Source organism: Vulpes lagopus, chromosome 5, assembly GCF_018345385.1.
Source record: "Vulpes lagopus strain Blue_001 chromosome 5, ASM1834538v1, whole genome shotgun sequence".
Taxonomy (NCBI): domain Eukaryota; kingdom Metazoa; phylum Chordata; class Mammalia; order Carnivora; family Canidae; genus Vulpes; species Vulpes lagopus.
In genome coordinates, this window is record NC_054828.1 from 115,212,353 (window position 1) to 115,227,462 (window position 15,110).

The window sequence follows — 15,110 nt, forward strand, 5'->3', positions numbered from 1 at the left end:
GTACAGTGAGTTGGGAAGAGAGAAAAGTAAGAAGACACTAAGTGTTTGGGTATGGTGACCCAATAGGTGCTGACATCATTGACCAGAACTGCAGGAGACGGAACAAGTGTGGGGAGGTGGTAAGTTCCACTTTAGACAGAGGCTATTTTAACTACTGGAAAAACATTCAGATGGGCTTCTGAAGTTCAGCAGAGAGCTCAGGGTTAGAAATAGGTATGGGGGTGCCTGGCCGGCTCAGTCTTTTGAGCATCCAACTCTCGATTTCAGCTCAGGTTATGATCTCAGGATCGTGGGATTGAGCCCCGCATCTGACTCCGCACTTGGCTGGCGGGGGGGGGGGGGGGGGGGGGGGGGGGGCGGCGGGTAGTCTACGCCGCCTGCAGCCTGAGGTGTGATCCTGGAGACCTGGGATCGAGTCCCACATTGGGCTCCCTGCATAGAGCCTGCTTCTCCCTCTGCCTCTCTCTGTGTGTCTATGAATAAATAAATAAAATCTTTAAAAAAAATAAAAATAAAATAAATTTAAAAAAATAGGTGTAAAGGTGATCATGAGATGAGATCACATGGCCCCAAGAAGCCTGAGATGACTACAGAGCATCAAAGGAAGAAGAAGCAATGTAAAAGTTTTACAGAAAATGAATGGCGAGAGATGGTGGAGGAGAATGGGACAGGTGCATCACATAAGCCAAGGGAGGATGGAGTTTTGAAAATGTGTGGTCAGCATTTAAATGGCTACTAGTCATTTCAAGTTTCCTTGGTCAGATATTACCCCCCACACATTCATGCTCTGTCCCTGGGCGGTGGGGTCAGGAGAGCTGACCCCATGGTGGGGACAGAGCAGGGGGCTGAAGAGAAATGCAGGGGCAAGTCTCTACCTCCTGGTCACCTCTTTGGGCATCTGGGCTTCTCTAGGAGATCCTGGGGATCAGAACTCCCATGGGTCCCCTAACCCCTCTGCAGGCCCTAATCCACATAAGCCTCTGTGGCCTGCTGCCCTGGGCTACTCTAGAGTCTCAGCTTATTGCTTCCAAAGGAAAGGAGGGATCCCTGGGTGGCGCAGTGGTTTAGCGCCTGCCTTTGGCCCAGGGCGCGATCCTGGAGACCCGGGATCGAATCCCACGTCAGGCTCCCGGTGCATGGAGCCTGCTTCTCCCTCTGCCTGTGTCTCTGCCTCTCTCTCTCTCTGTGTGACTATCATAAAAAAAAAAAAAAAAAAAAGGAAAGAAGGATCCCATCTCCCATGTGGCCATCTCTGGTCTGAAGAAATGCAGAGTCAGGGATGTATGGCTGAGGGGATATAGCCAGGTACGGTGACATCAGGCACCCTGCCCCGTCCCTCCTCAGGTGGTAGTTTCCCAGGAGGTAGGATTAGAGCACTGGCTAGTCATATTTTACAGACTCAATAGAAGATAAACCCTTTAATATTTTTTTTGAAAAAATAAACTTCAATGGGTCTTTCTTCCCCAAAGATACAACCTTTAGAAAACGGTGGTCCTTGTGCTTTTATAAGATACAATTTCAGAAAAATATTTCCACAAAGATAACTTTTGTTCATAAAAATAATTGATCTTAAAAAAAAATAATAACTGATCTTTGGTGGCTTGGTATCAGTCTGTGTCTGATTCCAGAAACAGTGTTGCCAGCTTATATGAACAAACGTTTAGACTGAGAAACCCTTCTCGTGCCCTGCTTGGCTCCTCACCCTCTGCTGTCCCCATTTGCTCCCTCTGGGGTCTCTTGGTCTCTGCCCCTATCTGTGTCTCTCTTAATGTCATCCCCAGCATGTCCATTTGTCCTCTACCCATTCACGTGGCGTCCATCGGCCTCTCTCTCAGATGTCCGCTGGAGTGTCTGTCAGGAAGAACGAAAGGTCTGTGTGTCTCTCTGTCAGGTGAGCAGGTTGTTGGGGCTTCCTTTTCCCAGGAATAGTTGCTGTTGGGATGCTTTCCCTGTCAGGGTTACCTGGAGCTGGGTGGTCCAGGGCACAGTCCTATCTGACAGGGTCTGTGGTCAATAAGCAAGAAATGGCAGGTGAGGATCCTGGAGCCCAGGCCAGTCCCTTTCAGGGGATGTCACTGAAGACTCCATATCCCAGGGGAAATGACAGGTCACATGTATCCTTCCAAGTAGGTGGGCTAAGGGACTGAGAAGAAGAGGGACTTCAAGGCCAGAAGATGCTGGCTTCTGCTGTTCCAGCCCACACAAGGTCAGACCTCAAGCGAGGCTGTAGCTGGTCCTCCTGTCAAAGGGAAAGAAACCAGACAGATGAGGGTGGAGGGGGGACGCTGTCCAGCCACAGACCCTTATGGAAGCGGCAGTGGCAGCTCCCTGCCTCCCTAGCAACTCCTCCCCTTCCCAGCCCCCTGAATAAAGCTACAGCCCTTATCTTTCTCCCAAGTCCATCAAGCAGTTCCCCATCTGCACATCATTCTGAGTTATGCTGTGTGATCTCAGAGTCTCAGCCATCCACACTGAGAGTGAGGGGCCCATGACAATGTTACTTCCTGCTGATCCCATGTCGTCCTCTGTATATACATGTGCTTGTATTTGTGAATCTCAAAAAACGTGGCCACGTGTTGTGAAAGCTGCGGGGCCAGACGTGGTAACGCAAGTGGCACCAGCTTGGCCTTGGCCTCTGTGCTGGGCTTGGCACACAGGAATGAAATAAAAGACAGCCCCAGCCTTCAAGATCCCACAGTCCCCTTAAGAAAAGAAGAAATCCAGGAACATATAGCATCACTGAAGCTGCAGGAAGAGTCTGCAAAGGCGGGAGTGTTGGACTGTGCGAATGCTCAGAGACAACTGCTGACCCATTAGTCTCACACCGCTGCATGTCTGTGCTTCCCTGGGTGTGGGCACCCTGTGTGTGCCCACGTGCACGAGGTGCCCACCTCTGAAGGCTCAGCCGACGCAAGGGGTCCTGGCTGGGCACCTTTGGGGCTGGGCCAGCCATGAGGATGCACAGACCGGTGAGGATCATGCAGGTGGGCACGGCACCGATGAGGACCTTGAGGGTCACCACCACCTGTTCCGCCTGCTTGCAGGCTCCTGCCTTGTACCCTGCAAACCTGGAGAAACAGCATCTCAGGCATGCAGCTCAGAGGCCAGTGAGCCTGGCAGGGAGGATCCCAAACACCCAACCCCCACACTACCCTGAAACTTGGATTCATTCCCGGGCAGATCGGCTTAACCAAGGGAGAGTTGAGGGAATGGGCTGGCCAGAGAGCTCAGGCAGGACAAAGAACATGGGGAGCTGGGGTTTCAGAAGGGACACAGTCCCCAAGAAAGGCCACGTCTCAGTCATGTGCACGGAGAAACCTGGGGCAGATGTTGCCCTATAGTCTCTAAAAGAGCACAGCTGGGCCCTTGAGCCACACGTGGCCCCTGGCCCACCAGGGTGGAGAACTCTGCCCTCTTCTTCCCACCCTGTTAGTCTTTTGGGCCTCGGGAGCGGCCCGACCCTGGGACTCACTCCAGGCTGAGCGTGGAGATGCCCAGGGCACCTGCGCCAGAAAGCTTGGTGAAGAAGACATAGGAGGAGTAGAAGATGGTCTCCAGGCCTGGGCCGTGCTGGTGCTGCAGCTGGAAGTCATCCACCACATCTGGAAGCATGGACCTGGGGGAAAGGGCTGCAGAATTATCCCCTTTTCCTCCTTGACAGCCACCAGCCTCAGAACTCTCTGGGGACAGACCGAGCCCGAGTCATCCTTGGGTTCCTGCCACCCAGGGCCAGGGCCAGCCCTCAGCCAGGCATTTCAGCGCCCCTCCCCCCCAACACAGCTGCCCACCATTCCTGCCGCCTGGTGGTCTCTGTCCCCTGCAGCTGGGAGAGCCCCGCCCCAGCACAGGCTGGGCACAGGGGCCTGGGCCAACATGAGGACACGAAGCTCCCAGGCCCCCTTGCCCTCACCCAGCCTACCAGGGTAGCAGCAAGGACACAGCAATGCTCAGGCCAGATACAAAGGCCACCACATATGCCACTGGTGCTGTGGGTACAGCAGCCAACAGGATTGCAAAAGGCACCATCACCTGGGGAGACAGATACACTAGCTGATCCCTCCTCCTGCCCGATTTGCTCCTTCATTCCCACACTCACCGGTCTTTACTAATAACCCCCGAGCCTGGGCCTTTGCTGGGGACTGAAGACACAAGCAAATACATATCAGCCCTGCCGGCCCGCAGGGAGGGGTCACCTCCCTGACCCTGCCACCTTCCCTGCAGCCACCCCATGCCTTGCTTCCTGCCTCACTCACACAGATCCCGAAGGCCGACGTCTTTTTCCCAAATCGCTGTAGAACCCACTCCCACAGCGGGGTGCTCAGCACAGCCGAGACCTGTGAACGGACAGAGTGATCCCGGCCCAGGCCGTGCTGCCAAGGCCTTTACCCACCCAGGTTCTAGAAGCCCTGGCTTATTTAGGCAAGATGCTAGACCTGGACTTTGCCCCCTGGTTGGAACCAATGGCTGTGAACTTTATGACCCTGGCCTCAATCCCACCTTCTGCTGGAGTGCAGGTGACTACAGTCACGGAAGAGTCTAGAATGTTGATTGGAATTCTGGCTACACATCTTGTCAAGAACCACACAGGTCTTGGGGACGCCTGGGTGGCTCAGTGGTTGGGCACCTGCCTTCAGCCCAGGGCATGATCCTGGGGTCCCGGGATCGAGTCCCATTGTCAGTCTCCCTGCGTGGAGCCTGCTTCTCCCTCTGCCTGTATCTCTGCCTCTCTCTCTCTCTCTGTCTCTCATGAATAAAGAAATAAAATCTTTAAAAAAAAGAACCACACAGGTCTCCAACTCAGGTCCCTGAGTGACCTTGTCCCTGCCACCCCAGGACCACTCACCAGGATGGTTAGCACCACGCCCTGGACGTGATCATGCAGCCTAGAGGCATGTGTACAGAACAGGACCAGGTAGCTCTGCTCCACCTGAGGAGGCCAAGACGAGGTGGGTGTGGATAGGGGATGACAGGAACTCAGGAGTCAAGAGCAAGGCCTAGGTCTCAAGTCTGGCCTCTTTGGGACCTCAAACGCCAGTTGCTGCTATCATCAGGCCACGGCCCCCCAACAAAGGACACTTAGTCCAGAAACAGCTGTAAATACCACTCCCAGCCTGTCCTCCCCTTGCCTAGAAGTGGGCCCTACTACCCAGATTCTCTCAGCTTCCTAGGGTCTAGGCCCTGACCCTCCCCAGTCCCACAAGTTCAGTCTAGGCCTCACTCCTCCCTGCACTGGACTCTCTGGAACCCATGCCAGCCACCACTTCCCCCGGGGTAAGCCTAACTCTGCTTGGTGACAGGCTCGATCTGTATCTACACGGGGTTGAGGTGGCCAGAGGTACCTGAATGGCTGCTGAGATGAACAGGAAGGAGATCACCAGCTTCAGGTAAGGCGGGTGCCGGACAGTGAGGCCCAGCCCAGCCAGGAAGCTCAGGCCTTGGCCCGAGGCTGGGGCAGAGGAGTCTGAGACACGGGAAGGTGACACTCTGGCTCAGCAGAGTTCAAAACCAAAACCCAAGCCCAAGAGGAATCCTGTCCCAGCTCCTGCTTCCCATGCTCTGACTGCACCCCCTTACCTGGTCGCTCCTTCACCCCGAGGCAGAGCAAACCACTGCACACAGGGTACATCATAGCAACCACGGCGGCTGCAATGGAGTAGAGACGAGTCTGTGGGACAGGACAGATCTGGGCTAGATGTGGTGTCTCCATCCATGGAAGTGGGGACACCCAGGACAGGAGCACTTTCCAATGGGGCAGAGGAATCCCCAGCCCAAGCCCAAGGATGCTGGGTGCCTCTCGTCCCAATCCCCAGAGCAGGAGACAGAGATCTCAGAGCCCAGCATGGTCCGTCTGCTGCCCTGTGCCACCTGCACGAATAGGAGGGCATCCATGCCAACAGGGGTCTGAGCCCTTCCTCTCTCTCTTTTTTTTTTTTTTTTTAAGATTTTGTTTATTTATCCATGAGAGACACAGAGAGGCAGAGACACAGGCAGAGGCAGAAGCAAGCTCCATGCAGGGAGCCCGATGCGGGACTCAATCCTGGACCCTGGGATCACGTCCTGAGCCGTAGGCAGATGCTCAACCCCTGAGCCACCCAGGCGTCCCCTTCTCTCTCATTTATTTAGGCAAACTTTCATTGGTGGGATTCCACATGCTAGATCCTGAGGTTACAGTGATGAATAAGTGACTCCTCTCCCTCCCCAGTAAGGGGCTTGGAGTGTGGAAGACAGACTCCTGAGCAGACAGTCACAGCACAGTGTGAGGCACGACGACCCAGAGAAATGGCAAAAACAGAAATGGTGCCCACCTGTCATCCAGGGAAAGATATGTGAATAATAAAGTCCATGTAAAGACATGCATGGGAATGACAGTCACCTGCTCAGGCTGAGGTTGCCTCTGGGGAGGGGAAGAAAGAAGGAGGTGCACAGGGCCTCACGTGGGTGGGCTCAGCGCACTTGCACAGGACCCCGCGTCCAGGAGGGAGCTGTGGTAGGCACTAACGCTCTGCTCTGTCTTGAAACGCTTGATCATTTTATCTACGAACCTGTGTTTTGTGAGTGAGGTCGACGGGACCACACAGCTGGAGCTGCCTGGAGCTTTGTGCCTTGGCTCACAGGAGGCTCCACCTTCTGCAGGTTGAGTTCTCAGCCTCCTGCTTCCCATTCCTTTACACTCTAGGCCAGGTCACCCCAAAGCCACCATCACCCCCGACCCAGAGAGTGACCCAGTAGCCCTGGGGGGGGTGGGCTGTGGAGGCATGAGTGGAGGCCAAGGAGGACATGTGGGCAGAGGCCACAGCCTTCTGGCCTTACTCAGACAGCCCTGATGGGTCTGAGAGCAACTGGGTGGGGGCCCTCGTGCATCTCCACCCAAGCAATGCCTTGGTTAGGGCAGTGGGCAGGACAGACTGACTCCCCTGCTGTCTCTAGAGCCCTGTCTTTTCATTTTGCATTGTCCATAAGCAAGTTTTGGAGCTGGCCCTGCAGATGGGTCTGGGGATGGATACGCAGGACCTGATAGTACTGTTTTCTGAAGTGGGTGCTGGGCCACGAGGCGGTATTATTCTCACGCCATTGATTCTCAAACACTGGTGGGAGTCAGAATCCCCTGGACGGCTTGTCCAGATACAGACTGCTGGCCCCCTCCTCAAATCTGTAAATCAGTAGTTCCGGGCGGTGCCCAAAAGTCTGCCTTTCTAACAAGTTGCCAGGTGATGCTGATGCTGGGGCCCAGGGACCACACCTTGACGCCCACAGCTGTGTAATTTTTCTGTAAATCTGAAATATTTATTAAATGAGCAAAGAAGAGAGATGCAGAGAACAGTGAGGAGGGGCCCCCCCGACCGAAGCTGAGGAGCAGCAGCCCCGACGGTTGGGGCAGGTGAGGGCCCCCGCGTTAGGACTCCCCCGCAGTGTCCCCCTGGGCGTGCAGGGGGGGCGCCTGGAGTATGTGCGCGAGGCCGAGGCAGGGCTGGGGTGAGCAGGGAGGTGGTGGTGCCACGGGCCAGGGTGGGGGGCAATGCGGATGCAAGGTCGGCCCAGGGGCCCCGGGCCAAACAGGTGGCTAGGACTCGGTGGTAGTGGGGGGGGGGGGTGATGGCCAGAGAGGGAGGGGTGAATGTTGGCTCCTGGGGTTCGGGGAGTAATGATACCATTTGCTGACGGGAAGAAACAGCTGAACTGGGGGGATAAAATAGAGGCGCGCCCCTCAGTTGCCTAAGAGAGCTCTGGACTGCGGGGAGAGGAGGGGCTGCTTCCAGGTTTCCCTTCTCCTGCGCCCGGGTGAGGCTGGGGCGGGGCCGCGCATCCCGGGAGGGGCGCCGCGGGGAGGGGCTCTGCGGGGAGGGGGGGTCTGCGGGGAGGGGCTCTGCGGGGAGGGGGCGCCGCGGGGAGGGGCTCTGCGGGGAGGGGGGCCCTGCGCGGAGGGGGGGTCTGCGGGGAGGGGGATCTGCGGGGAGGGGGCGCCGCGGGGAGGGGCTCTGCGGGGAGGGGGGGTCTGCGGGGAGGGGGATCTGCGGGGAGGGGGCGCCGCGGGGAGGGGCTCTGCGGGGAGGGGGGGTCTGCGGGGAGGGGCTCTGCGGGGAGGGGGCGCCGCGGGGAGGGGCTCTGCGGGGAGGGGGGCCCTGCGCGGAGGGGGGGTCTGCGGGGAGGGGGATCTGCGGGGAGGGGGCGCCGCGGGGAGGGGCTCTGCGGGGAGGGGGGGTCTGCGGGGAGGGGGATCTGCGGGGAGGGGGCGCCGCGGGGAGGGGGGGTCTGCGGGGAGGGGCTCTGCGGGGAGGGGCTGTCTGCGGGGAGGGGCTCTGCGGGGAGGGGCTCTGCGGGGAGGGGGGTCTGCGGGGAGGGGCTGTCTGCGGGGAGGGGCTCTGCGGGGAGGGGCTCTGCGGGGAGGGGGGTCTGCGGGGAGGGGCTGTCTGCGGGGAGGGGGGTCTGCGGGGAGGGGCTGTCTGCGGGGAGGGGGGGGTCTGCGGGGAGGGGCTCTGCGGGGAGGGGCTCTGCGGGGAGGGGCTCTGCGGGGAGGGGCTGTCTGCGGGGAGGGGGGGTCTGCGGGGAGGGGGGTCTGCGGGGAGGGGCTCTGCGGGGAGGGGCTGTCTGCGGGGAGGGGCTCTGCGGGGAGGGGCTCTGCGGGGAGGGGCTGTCTGCGGGGAGGGGGGTTTGCGGGGACGGGGAGTCTGCGGGGAGTGGGCTCTGCGGGGAGGGGGCTCTGCGGGGAGGGGGGTCTGCGGGGAGGGGCTCTGCGGGGAGGGGGGTCTGCGGGGAGGGGCTCTGCGGGGAGGGGGGATCCCGCTTCCCGGGGAGAAGGGGCGGGGCGGGGAGGGGCGGGGCTGGCGGGGACACTCACCGCGTCGGCGGAGACGGCGAGCGGCCCGGGGGGCGCCGCGTCCTCGCACGGGTGCGGCCGGTGGGCGCCGGACACCAGCAGGCCGTGGACGGCCGCCCCCATCAGCGTCCCCGCCATCTCCATGGTCATCCCTGGGACCGAGCGGCCGGGTGACGGGCGCCGGCGGGCCCGGGGGGGGGGCCGCGGCCTCCCGCCCGCCCCCGCCCGCCCCCGCCCGCCCCAGCCCGCACTCACGGTACGCGGTGGCCGAGTCCCGCTCCCTCGGGCAGGGGGTCAGCCGCATGGTGAGCGCCGCGTACGGCACCTGCAGGGACTGCGCGGCGGCGGCTCAGCGGCGCCCGCCCCGGCCCCGCCCCCCGCCCCGCCCCCGGCCCCGCCCCCGCCCCGCCGACCCCGCCGCCCCGCCCGCGCCCCCTACCGTGGCCAGGGCCTGGAACAGGCAGTAGAAGGCCGAGTACCAGAGGCCCCGCAGGCTGCTGAAGGGCGGCAGGAACCACAGGAGGAAGTAGGCCCCGGCGATGAAGGGCGTGCAGCCCAGCACCCTGTGGAAGCGCAGCTGAGGCCGAGCCGGAGGGCGGGAGCACCGGCAGCCCCAGCCCCTCTGCGGGCCGTCCAAGGCCTCCAGCCCATCCTGGATCGGCCCGGAGCCTTGGAGTCTTTTTCCAGGCCTGTGGCACCCGGTGACGGATGGAGAGTCCCCAGCGATGTCTCTGAACTCCCGCATGGCTCACCTGACCGAGTCCCTCTCCGTCACCTAGTACCACCTTATCCTCTAACCATCCACAGGGCTTCTCGCTAAGAAGCAGGGCTGTGACAAACACAGGGTGGCCTCAGGCCAGGGCTGAAGGCAGGACCCTAAGGACTACAGGGCTGCTCACCAGGGCATGAGTCGTCCAGACCCTGTCCTACTGCTTCGGTTGATGAAGAACCCAGCCACAGGGTCGGCGGCTGCCCCAGACACCTTCCCTCCAAACAGGACAAGGGACACCTGGGCAGCAGGGATCTGAAAGGCACAGGTGGAGGATGGCTGAGGCCGGGCAGAGGCAGAGAGGGTGTCTGGGCCTGCCCACCCACCAGGAGAAAGCGCTGGGGCCCCGGCAGGGGGAGAACCACAGTGTAAAGGGTCTCTTGGGTCTTCTTCCCAGGAGACAAATCCAGAAGGCTCTGAGGCAGGCCTGCGCTAGTGAGAGGGGCTGACGGCCACACTCTTGCACGTTCCCATTACCCCTCATGCCCACTCACTTTTGGAGAAGGTTTAGGGACCCTCATCTGTGTAAGAAGGGTGACAGAGGTAGATTTTTTGTTTCACAAGGACAATGTTTTATTAATTTTTCTGATTACATAAATGACACACCCATTATAAAAACATTCAAGCAGTACAGAAAAATACTGAGCAAAGCTCACCTGAAATCCCCCCCGCCCCCATCCTGAGACAACTGACAAAGCATTTTGGTGATCACCCTTTCAGGCATTTATTTATGTGCATTAGTAATTTATCATTCTACATAAATGAGATCATATCAGTGTCATTCAAAAAAATCATGGGTACTGTATTAGCAATCTTTCTTCTGCTTACTCTGTCCTCCACCATTGCCTTCCATTGCCAACATCAACAGCCTGTGTTTATCCTTCTATAACTTACTTTCTCCACGCTTGTATTTTAATCATGTGTAGTCGCGTATTTACACATGCCCATGTACCTGCATCTCTGGGGCATGTCTTTTGTTTCAGTAAAATGGGGTCAATTTGTATACTCTTCTCTAAAAGCAACTTTTTTCACTTGACAACCCATCGCAGAAATCCCTCCAAGTCAACTGGTAGCCGTCTAGCTCATTCTTTTGAGTGACTACGTAATAAATAGTCCATTATGTGGATATTACACAACTTATTATCCAACTACTTTTCTATTGTTGGGCCTTCATGTTGTTTTCCCATTTCCCACCACAAACAACCTGCAATAAACATCCTTAAGGGGTTTGCCCTCAAAGGCTTTTGGCCTCTCGCCAGTTTTGGGACAGATGTGCCATCTACTGGGTGGAGTAAAGGAAGTTACTGGAAGAACCAGGTACCAAGGAAGATGGGAGTAGGGGGTGCTGGGCTGCTTCCCACACTCACCTGTGCCACATCAAGCAGGAAGAGTTGAAGGTAAAAGGCCGTGGCGCTGGAGGCCACCTGGTTGGGCATCCCACCAATGCCATAGCACACCTTGGTACAGAATGAGAGCTGGCCAGCTCTGCTGTCCTGGGGGGGAGACACAGGAGCTAAGCCCCCCACCTGCACAGACACACAACAGTTCCCTGCACCCTCCTGAGCCTCTACAAGCATCCTGAGGTCCCTACGTCTGGAGGGCCTTTCCAGCAACTTCTCGATCCTAATTTGCCATAAATCATCTTAAAAGGAAGTGAGACAAAGAGGAAGAAAAAAAATCCTAAACCATGAACTCTCAAAGGTCCCACAGGGCCAGTTCTCCCTATTTCCCTTGATGCTTCCTCCTGCAGGCTATTTTATTTTCTGAGTCAGCAAGCCAGAGCTAACTGGGTGGGGGGGTGCTGGTCAGGAGGCTCCACCTTTGCCACCAATTCCCTCTGTGACCTCGAATAAATCACTGTGTCTCTCTAAGCCTCCCATGTCAAATGGAATGCTCCTGCCACCCTCAACAGTTGTTTGGATGAGCAAATGAAGCTGAGCGTTGTTTGCCCCAAGAGCTGATTGTTAAATGTTCAGGACTTCTGCCTGTCGTGCAACACCGGCAGCCCTGAAATCAGCTGTGGGGAATTTATACCACAGGAATCAGCAAATACTACAAACCAGGGTTGCTTTATTTTCCCGGAGAGACTGTTCACCAGCCCACCACTGAAATAAAGTAATGCTTACAACTCCAAATGTGTGTGCGTGTGCGCGCGTGCACACGTGTGCGTGGAGATACACATAGCTCTCCCAAGCCCTAAGCTATCCCGTGAACTTCAGACTGGAATATTCCACTGCCTACTCACAGTCCCACACGGTTGCCTACCAGGCATTTCAGCTTAGCATGGTCAAAACACAGCTCCTGACTTCCAACCATTGTCTAAATCAGCTCCCTAACCCTATTGTCCCCATTGCATTAAACGGCCCCAATGTCCAATGCCCGCCCACTCAGCAGCTCAGGCCACAGACCTAGGTGTCCTTGGTTTCTCTTTCCCAATTGCCCCACCAAATCTATCAGTGGCCTCCTAAGTGGCTTCCCTGCTTCTGCTCTCTGTTCTCTACTGTCCACTCTCTATCCAGCAGCCAAAGTGATCTTTTCATAACATAAGTTTGATCATGTCTTATCTCTGCTTAAAACTCTCCAACAGCGGGATCCCTGGGTGGCTCAGTGGTATAGCGCCGCCTTCAGCCCAGGGCCTGATCCTGGAGACCTAGGATCGAGTCCCACGTCAGGCTCCCTGCATGGAGCCTCCTTCTCCCTCTGCCTGTGTCTCTCCTGAATAAATAAAATCTAAAATAAAAAAAATGAAACCTAAAAACTCTCCAACAGCTTGCCATTGCAGTTTTGAATAAATTCTAAGTCCAAGCCCCTCCCATATGGCCTACAGGAGCCCACCCAATCAGCCCCCACCCTGTTTCCCAGGGACAGAGTCAGATAGCTCTCTACAATCTTGGTTAGCTTCCTTGCTATTATTCCTCAAAATGACCATGCCCCTTGCTGCCTGTTCCTCCAGTCTAGAAGGCTCTTTCTCTGAGTCTTTGCCGAGCTGACTCCTTGCCATTGAAGTCTACACCTGAATGTCATCTCACAGAGGCCTTCCCTGACTACCCAAGTGTCTCTCTCAAGTACAAGTACCTGATGTGTTCTCATTTATTTCTTGCCTCTCCCCACAAGAACATAAACTGAGAGTTTAATATGCACCATAACTTTTATTCACCACTATGTCCCCAACCATGTCTGGCTGTCTGGCCTATAGTAGATGCTCAGTATATATTCGTTGAAGAAATAAATGCCAGGAAGACACTGGGTAAAAGGCTATTCAAAAGATGCTGGGAACCTTTCCTTTTGATCCTTTGCTTGGGGATGGGCGGTGGGGGGGAGGGGATGTGAAGAGGACTAGGACTTCACTCATTTTAGTGTATCTTGCAGGACACCCCTTCTGAAGGGAAGTGCTTGCCAGATAAGGATTTATCACCTCCTCTGCACACTCTTCCTACCCGCAGAAGAAAACCACACACGAGGCAGGATGTCACCTCGTTTTCTGACATTTGTGTGAGCATTATCCTAATTTCCAGAAAGTGTTATAAGGGGCAGAAGAGAACATGAGAGCCCCACCCCCACCCCACGGGCCTCCTTTCCCCCTAAACGCTCCCAGCAAGCTTCTGGCCGGCAGAAGGCACTTGAGGGCTGGAGAAGTCCCAGCTGAAACTGATCTTGGAGCCTTGCGGTGACAGTTTCACCTACTTAAGTCATAGCCTTTCACAGTTAACAGAGCACGAGCGTTAGCGTTGGACCAGCTCGGATTCAAGTTCTGCTGCCACTTCTGGCCAGGTGACCCGGGGCGGGGCCCTTCGCCGGGACCGAGCTCCAATTCCTCACACGGAAAATGGGGTAGAAAATACACGGCGGGGGTCGTTATGAGAATTAAGTGCTGCTGCTTCTTTGGCAATGGCAGTTCCTCTCTTGCCATTAACCCCCCCACACACACACACACACGCGCACCCCGAATTTCTAAATTTCCCTGGAAAAGGACAGTGTCCGGGAGCCACGATCCTTTGCTCTGAGGAGTGATGGACGCGCTGGGGGTGGCCGAGGGGCCCGGGGCTGGCGCGGGGACCCGCAGAGCAGGCCGGCTCCGAGGGGCCGAGCGCCGTGCGCCCGAGCCCGTGCGCCCCCCGCCCCCCGCCCGCCGGGCCAGCGCCCCAGGGCAGCTCCGCTTCCCGCCCGCCCCTCCCCACGGAGGAAGGCGCCCCTGGGGCCGGGCTGAGCCTCCCCCGCGAGGCGGGAGCCTGGGAGGGGCGGCAGCTCCCCCTGCCCCACGCCCCGGCGCGGGGAGCCCGGGAGCCCGGGAGCCCGGGGCTGCGGCGGGCGGGCGCCCTGGGTGGCATCGGGGGCCAGAGCCAGCCCCGCCGGCTGCGCGGGTCAAGGCAGCCGGGTCCCCGCCGGCGCGGGCTCCGCTTCCCCCCGCCCCCCCCCGGCCCCGCCGCCCCCCGGCCCGCCCCGCCCGCGCTCACCGAGCTGCGCTCCGCCGGGCGCGCCTCCTCGACGGCCGGGGCCCCGGGCGCCCCAGCGGACGCGGCCATGGCGCACGGCAGCTCCGCCCGCCCCGGCCCCGGCCCCGGCCCCGGCCCCGGCCCCGCGCGTTATCTCAGCCCGGCGGGCGCCCGGCTCCGCGGGGAGGGCGGCCCCGGGCCGGGGGGGGGGGGGGGCGGGGGGCGGGCCGCGGCCGCGCGGGGGGCGGGAGGGGGCGGGAGGGGAACCTGCTGGGTTCCCGCGGGTGCGAGGCGCCAGATCCATTAATTGGAAAGACGAAGCGATAGACTTGGCTTTTTCAGACTAGGATTATGGCTCCAGAGGTTTACAACCTCGACGTGATACGAGAAGCCTGAAACAGCCTCACGCAGAGGAGACAGGTGTGGCCACGCGGCCGAGCTGGGCGGCGAAGGGGGGCGGAGCAGGGCTGACCCGCGCTCTCCGCCAAGGCCTCCCAAGCGAAGGGGTCACTTCGCACGCAAAAAGCAACCGGAAATGCACCACAGACCCAAGTGTGGATGCTAAAACTGACTAAAACTATAAGACACCTCGAAGAAAACAGGAGCAAATCTTCATAGCCTTGGGATAGACAACGCTTCTTGGGACACCCACAGGTTGGACCTACCTAAATCAAAAGCTTTGTGCTGCAAACCATCCAAGTGAAAAGATAACCCACCGGATGGGAGAAATATCTGGGAATCATAAAGACTGATTTTGGAATATATAAAGAACTCTTAGAACTCAACGATAAAAGGCAATCCAATCTGAAAATGGGCAAAGATTTCCAGGTATTTCTCCAAAAATAAACAATAAGCACAAGAAAAGATGCTTATGTCACTAAGGAAATGCAAATTTACAAGACACTACGCCCCTGGACTGCTAGATTAAAAAAACAAACAGTAACAACCATTGGGGAGGGTGTGGAGAAATCACACATTGCCTGCGGGCATGTGAATGGCTGGAGGCGCTATGGAAAACTCTGGCACTTCAAAAAGTTAAACATGGAATTACTGTATGACCCAGCAATTCTTCCTAAGTATATACCCTAGAAAA

At 57.8% G+C, this 15,110-nt stretch overlaps 1 protein-coding gene across 1 annotated transcript; it reads right to left on the reverse strand.

Moving 5' to 3' along the window:
* Positions 1-1,403: 1,403 nt before the first annotated feature.
* On the reverse strand, positions 1,404-14,201 carry MFSD2B (major facilitator superfamily domain containing 2B). The gene is made up of 14 exons (XM_041756715.1): positions 14,039-14,201; positions 10,952-11,077; positions 9,715-9,839; positions 9,255-9,378; positions 9,071-9,149; positions 8,837-8,967; positions 5,575-5,665; positions 5,340-5,461; positions 4,844-4,927; positions 4,254-4,334; positions 3,920-4,029; positions 3,473-3,616; positions 2,892-3,068; positions 1,404-2,239 (listed from the first exon to the last, which is right to left on the reverse strand). The coding sequence occupies exons 1-14, from the start codon at positions 14,105-14,107 to the stop codon at positions 2,215-2,217; spliced, it is 1,488 nt and encodes a 495-aa protein (XP_041612649.1). The 5' UTR covers positions 14,108-14,201; the 3' UTR covers positions 1,404-2,214.
* Between the last annotated feature and the right edge of the window lie 909 nt (positions 14,202-15,110).

Excerpts from the sequence above, each read along its gene's own strand:
- MFSD2B (XM_041756715.1), bottom strand. The coding sequence starts at position 14,107 with ATGGCCGCGTCCGCTGGGGCGCCCGGGGCCCCGGCCGTCGAGGAGGCG. Across the intron at positions 9,379-9,714 it reads TCTGGACGACTCATGCCCTG|GGTGCTGGGCTGCACGCCCT; the intron begins GTGAGCAGCCCT and ends GCGCTTCCACAG. Across the intron at positions 5,666-8,836 it reads TCGCCGTCTCCGCCGACGCG|ACTCGTCTCTACTCCATTGC; the intron begins GTGAGTGTCCCC and ends CCTGTCCCACAG.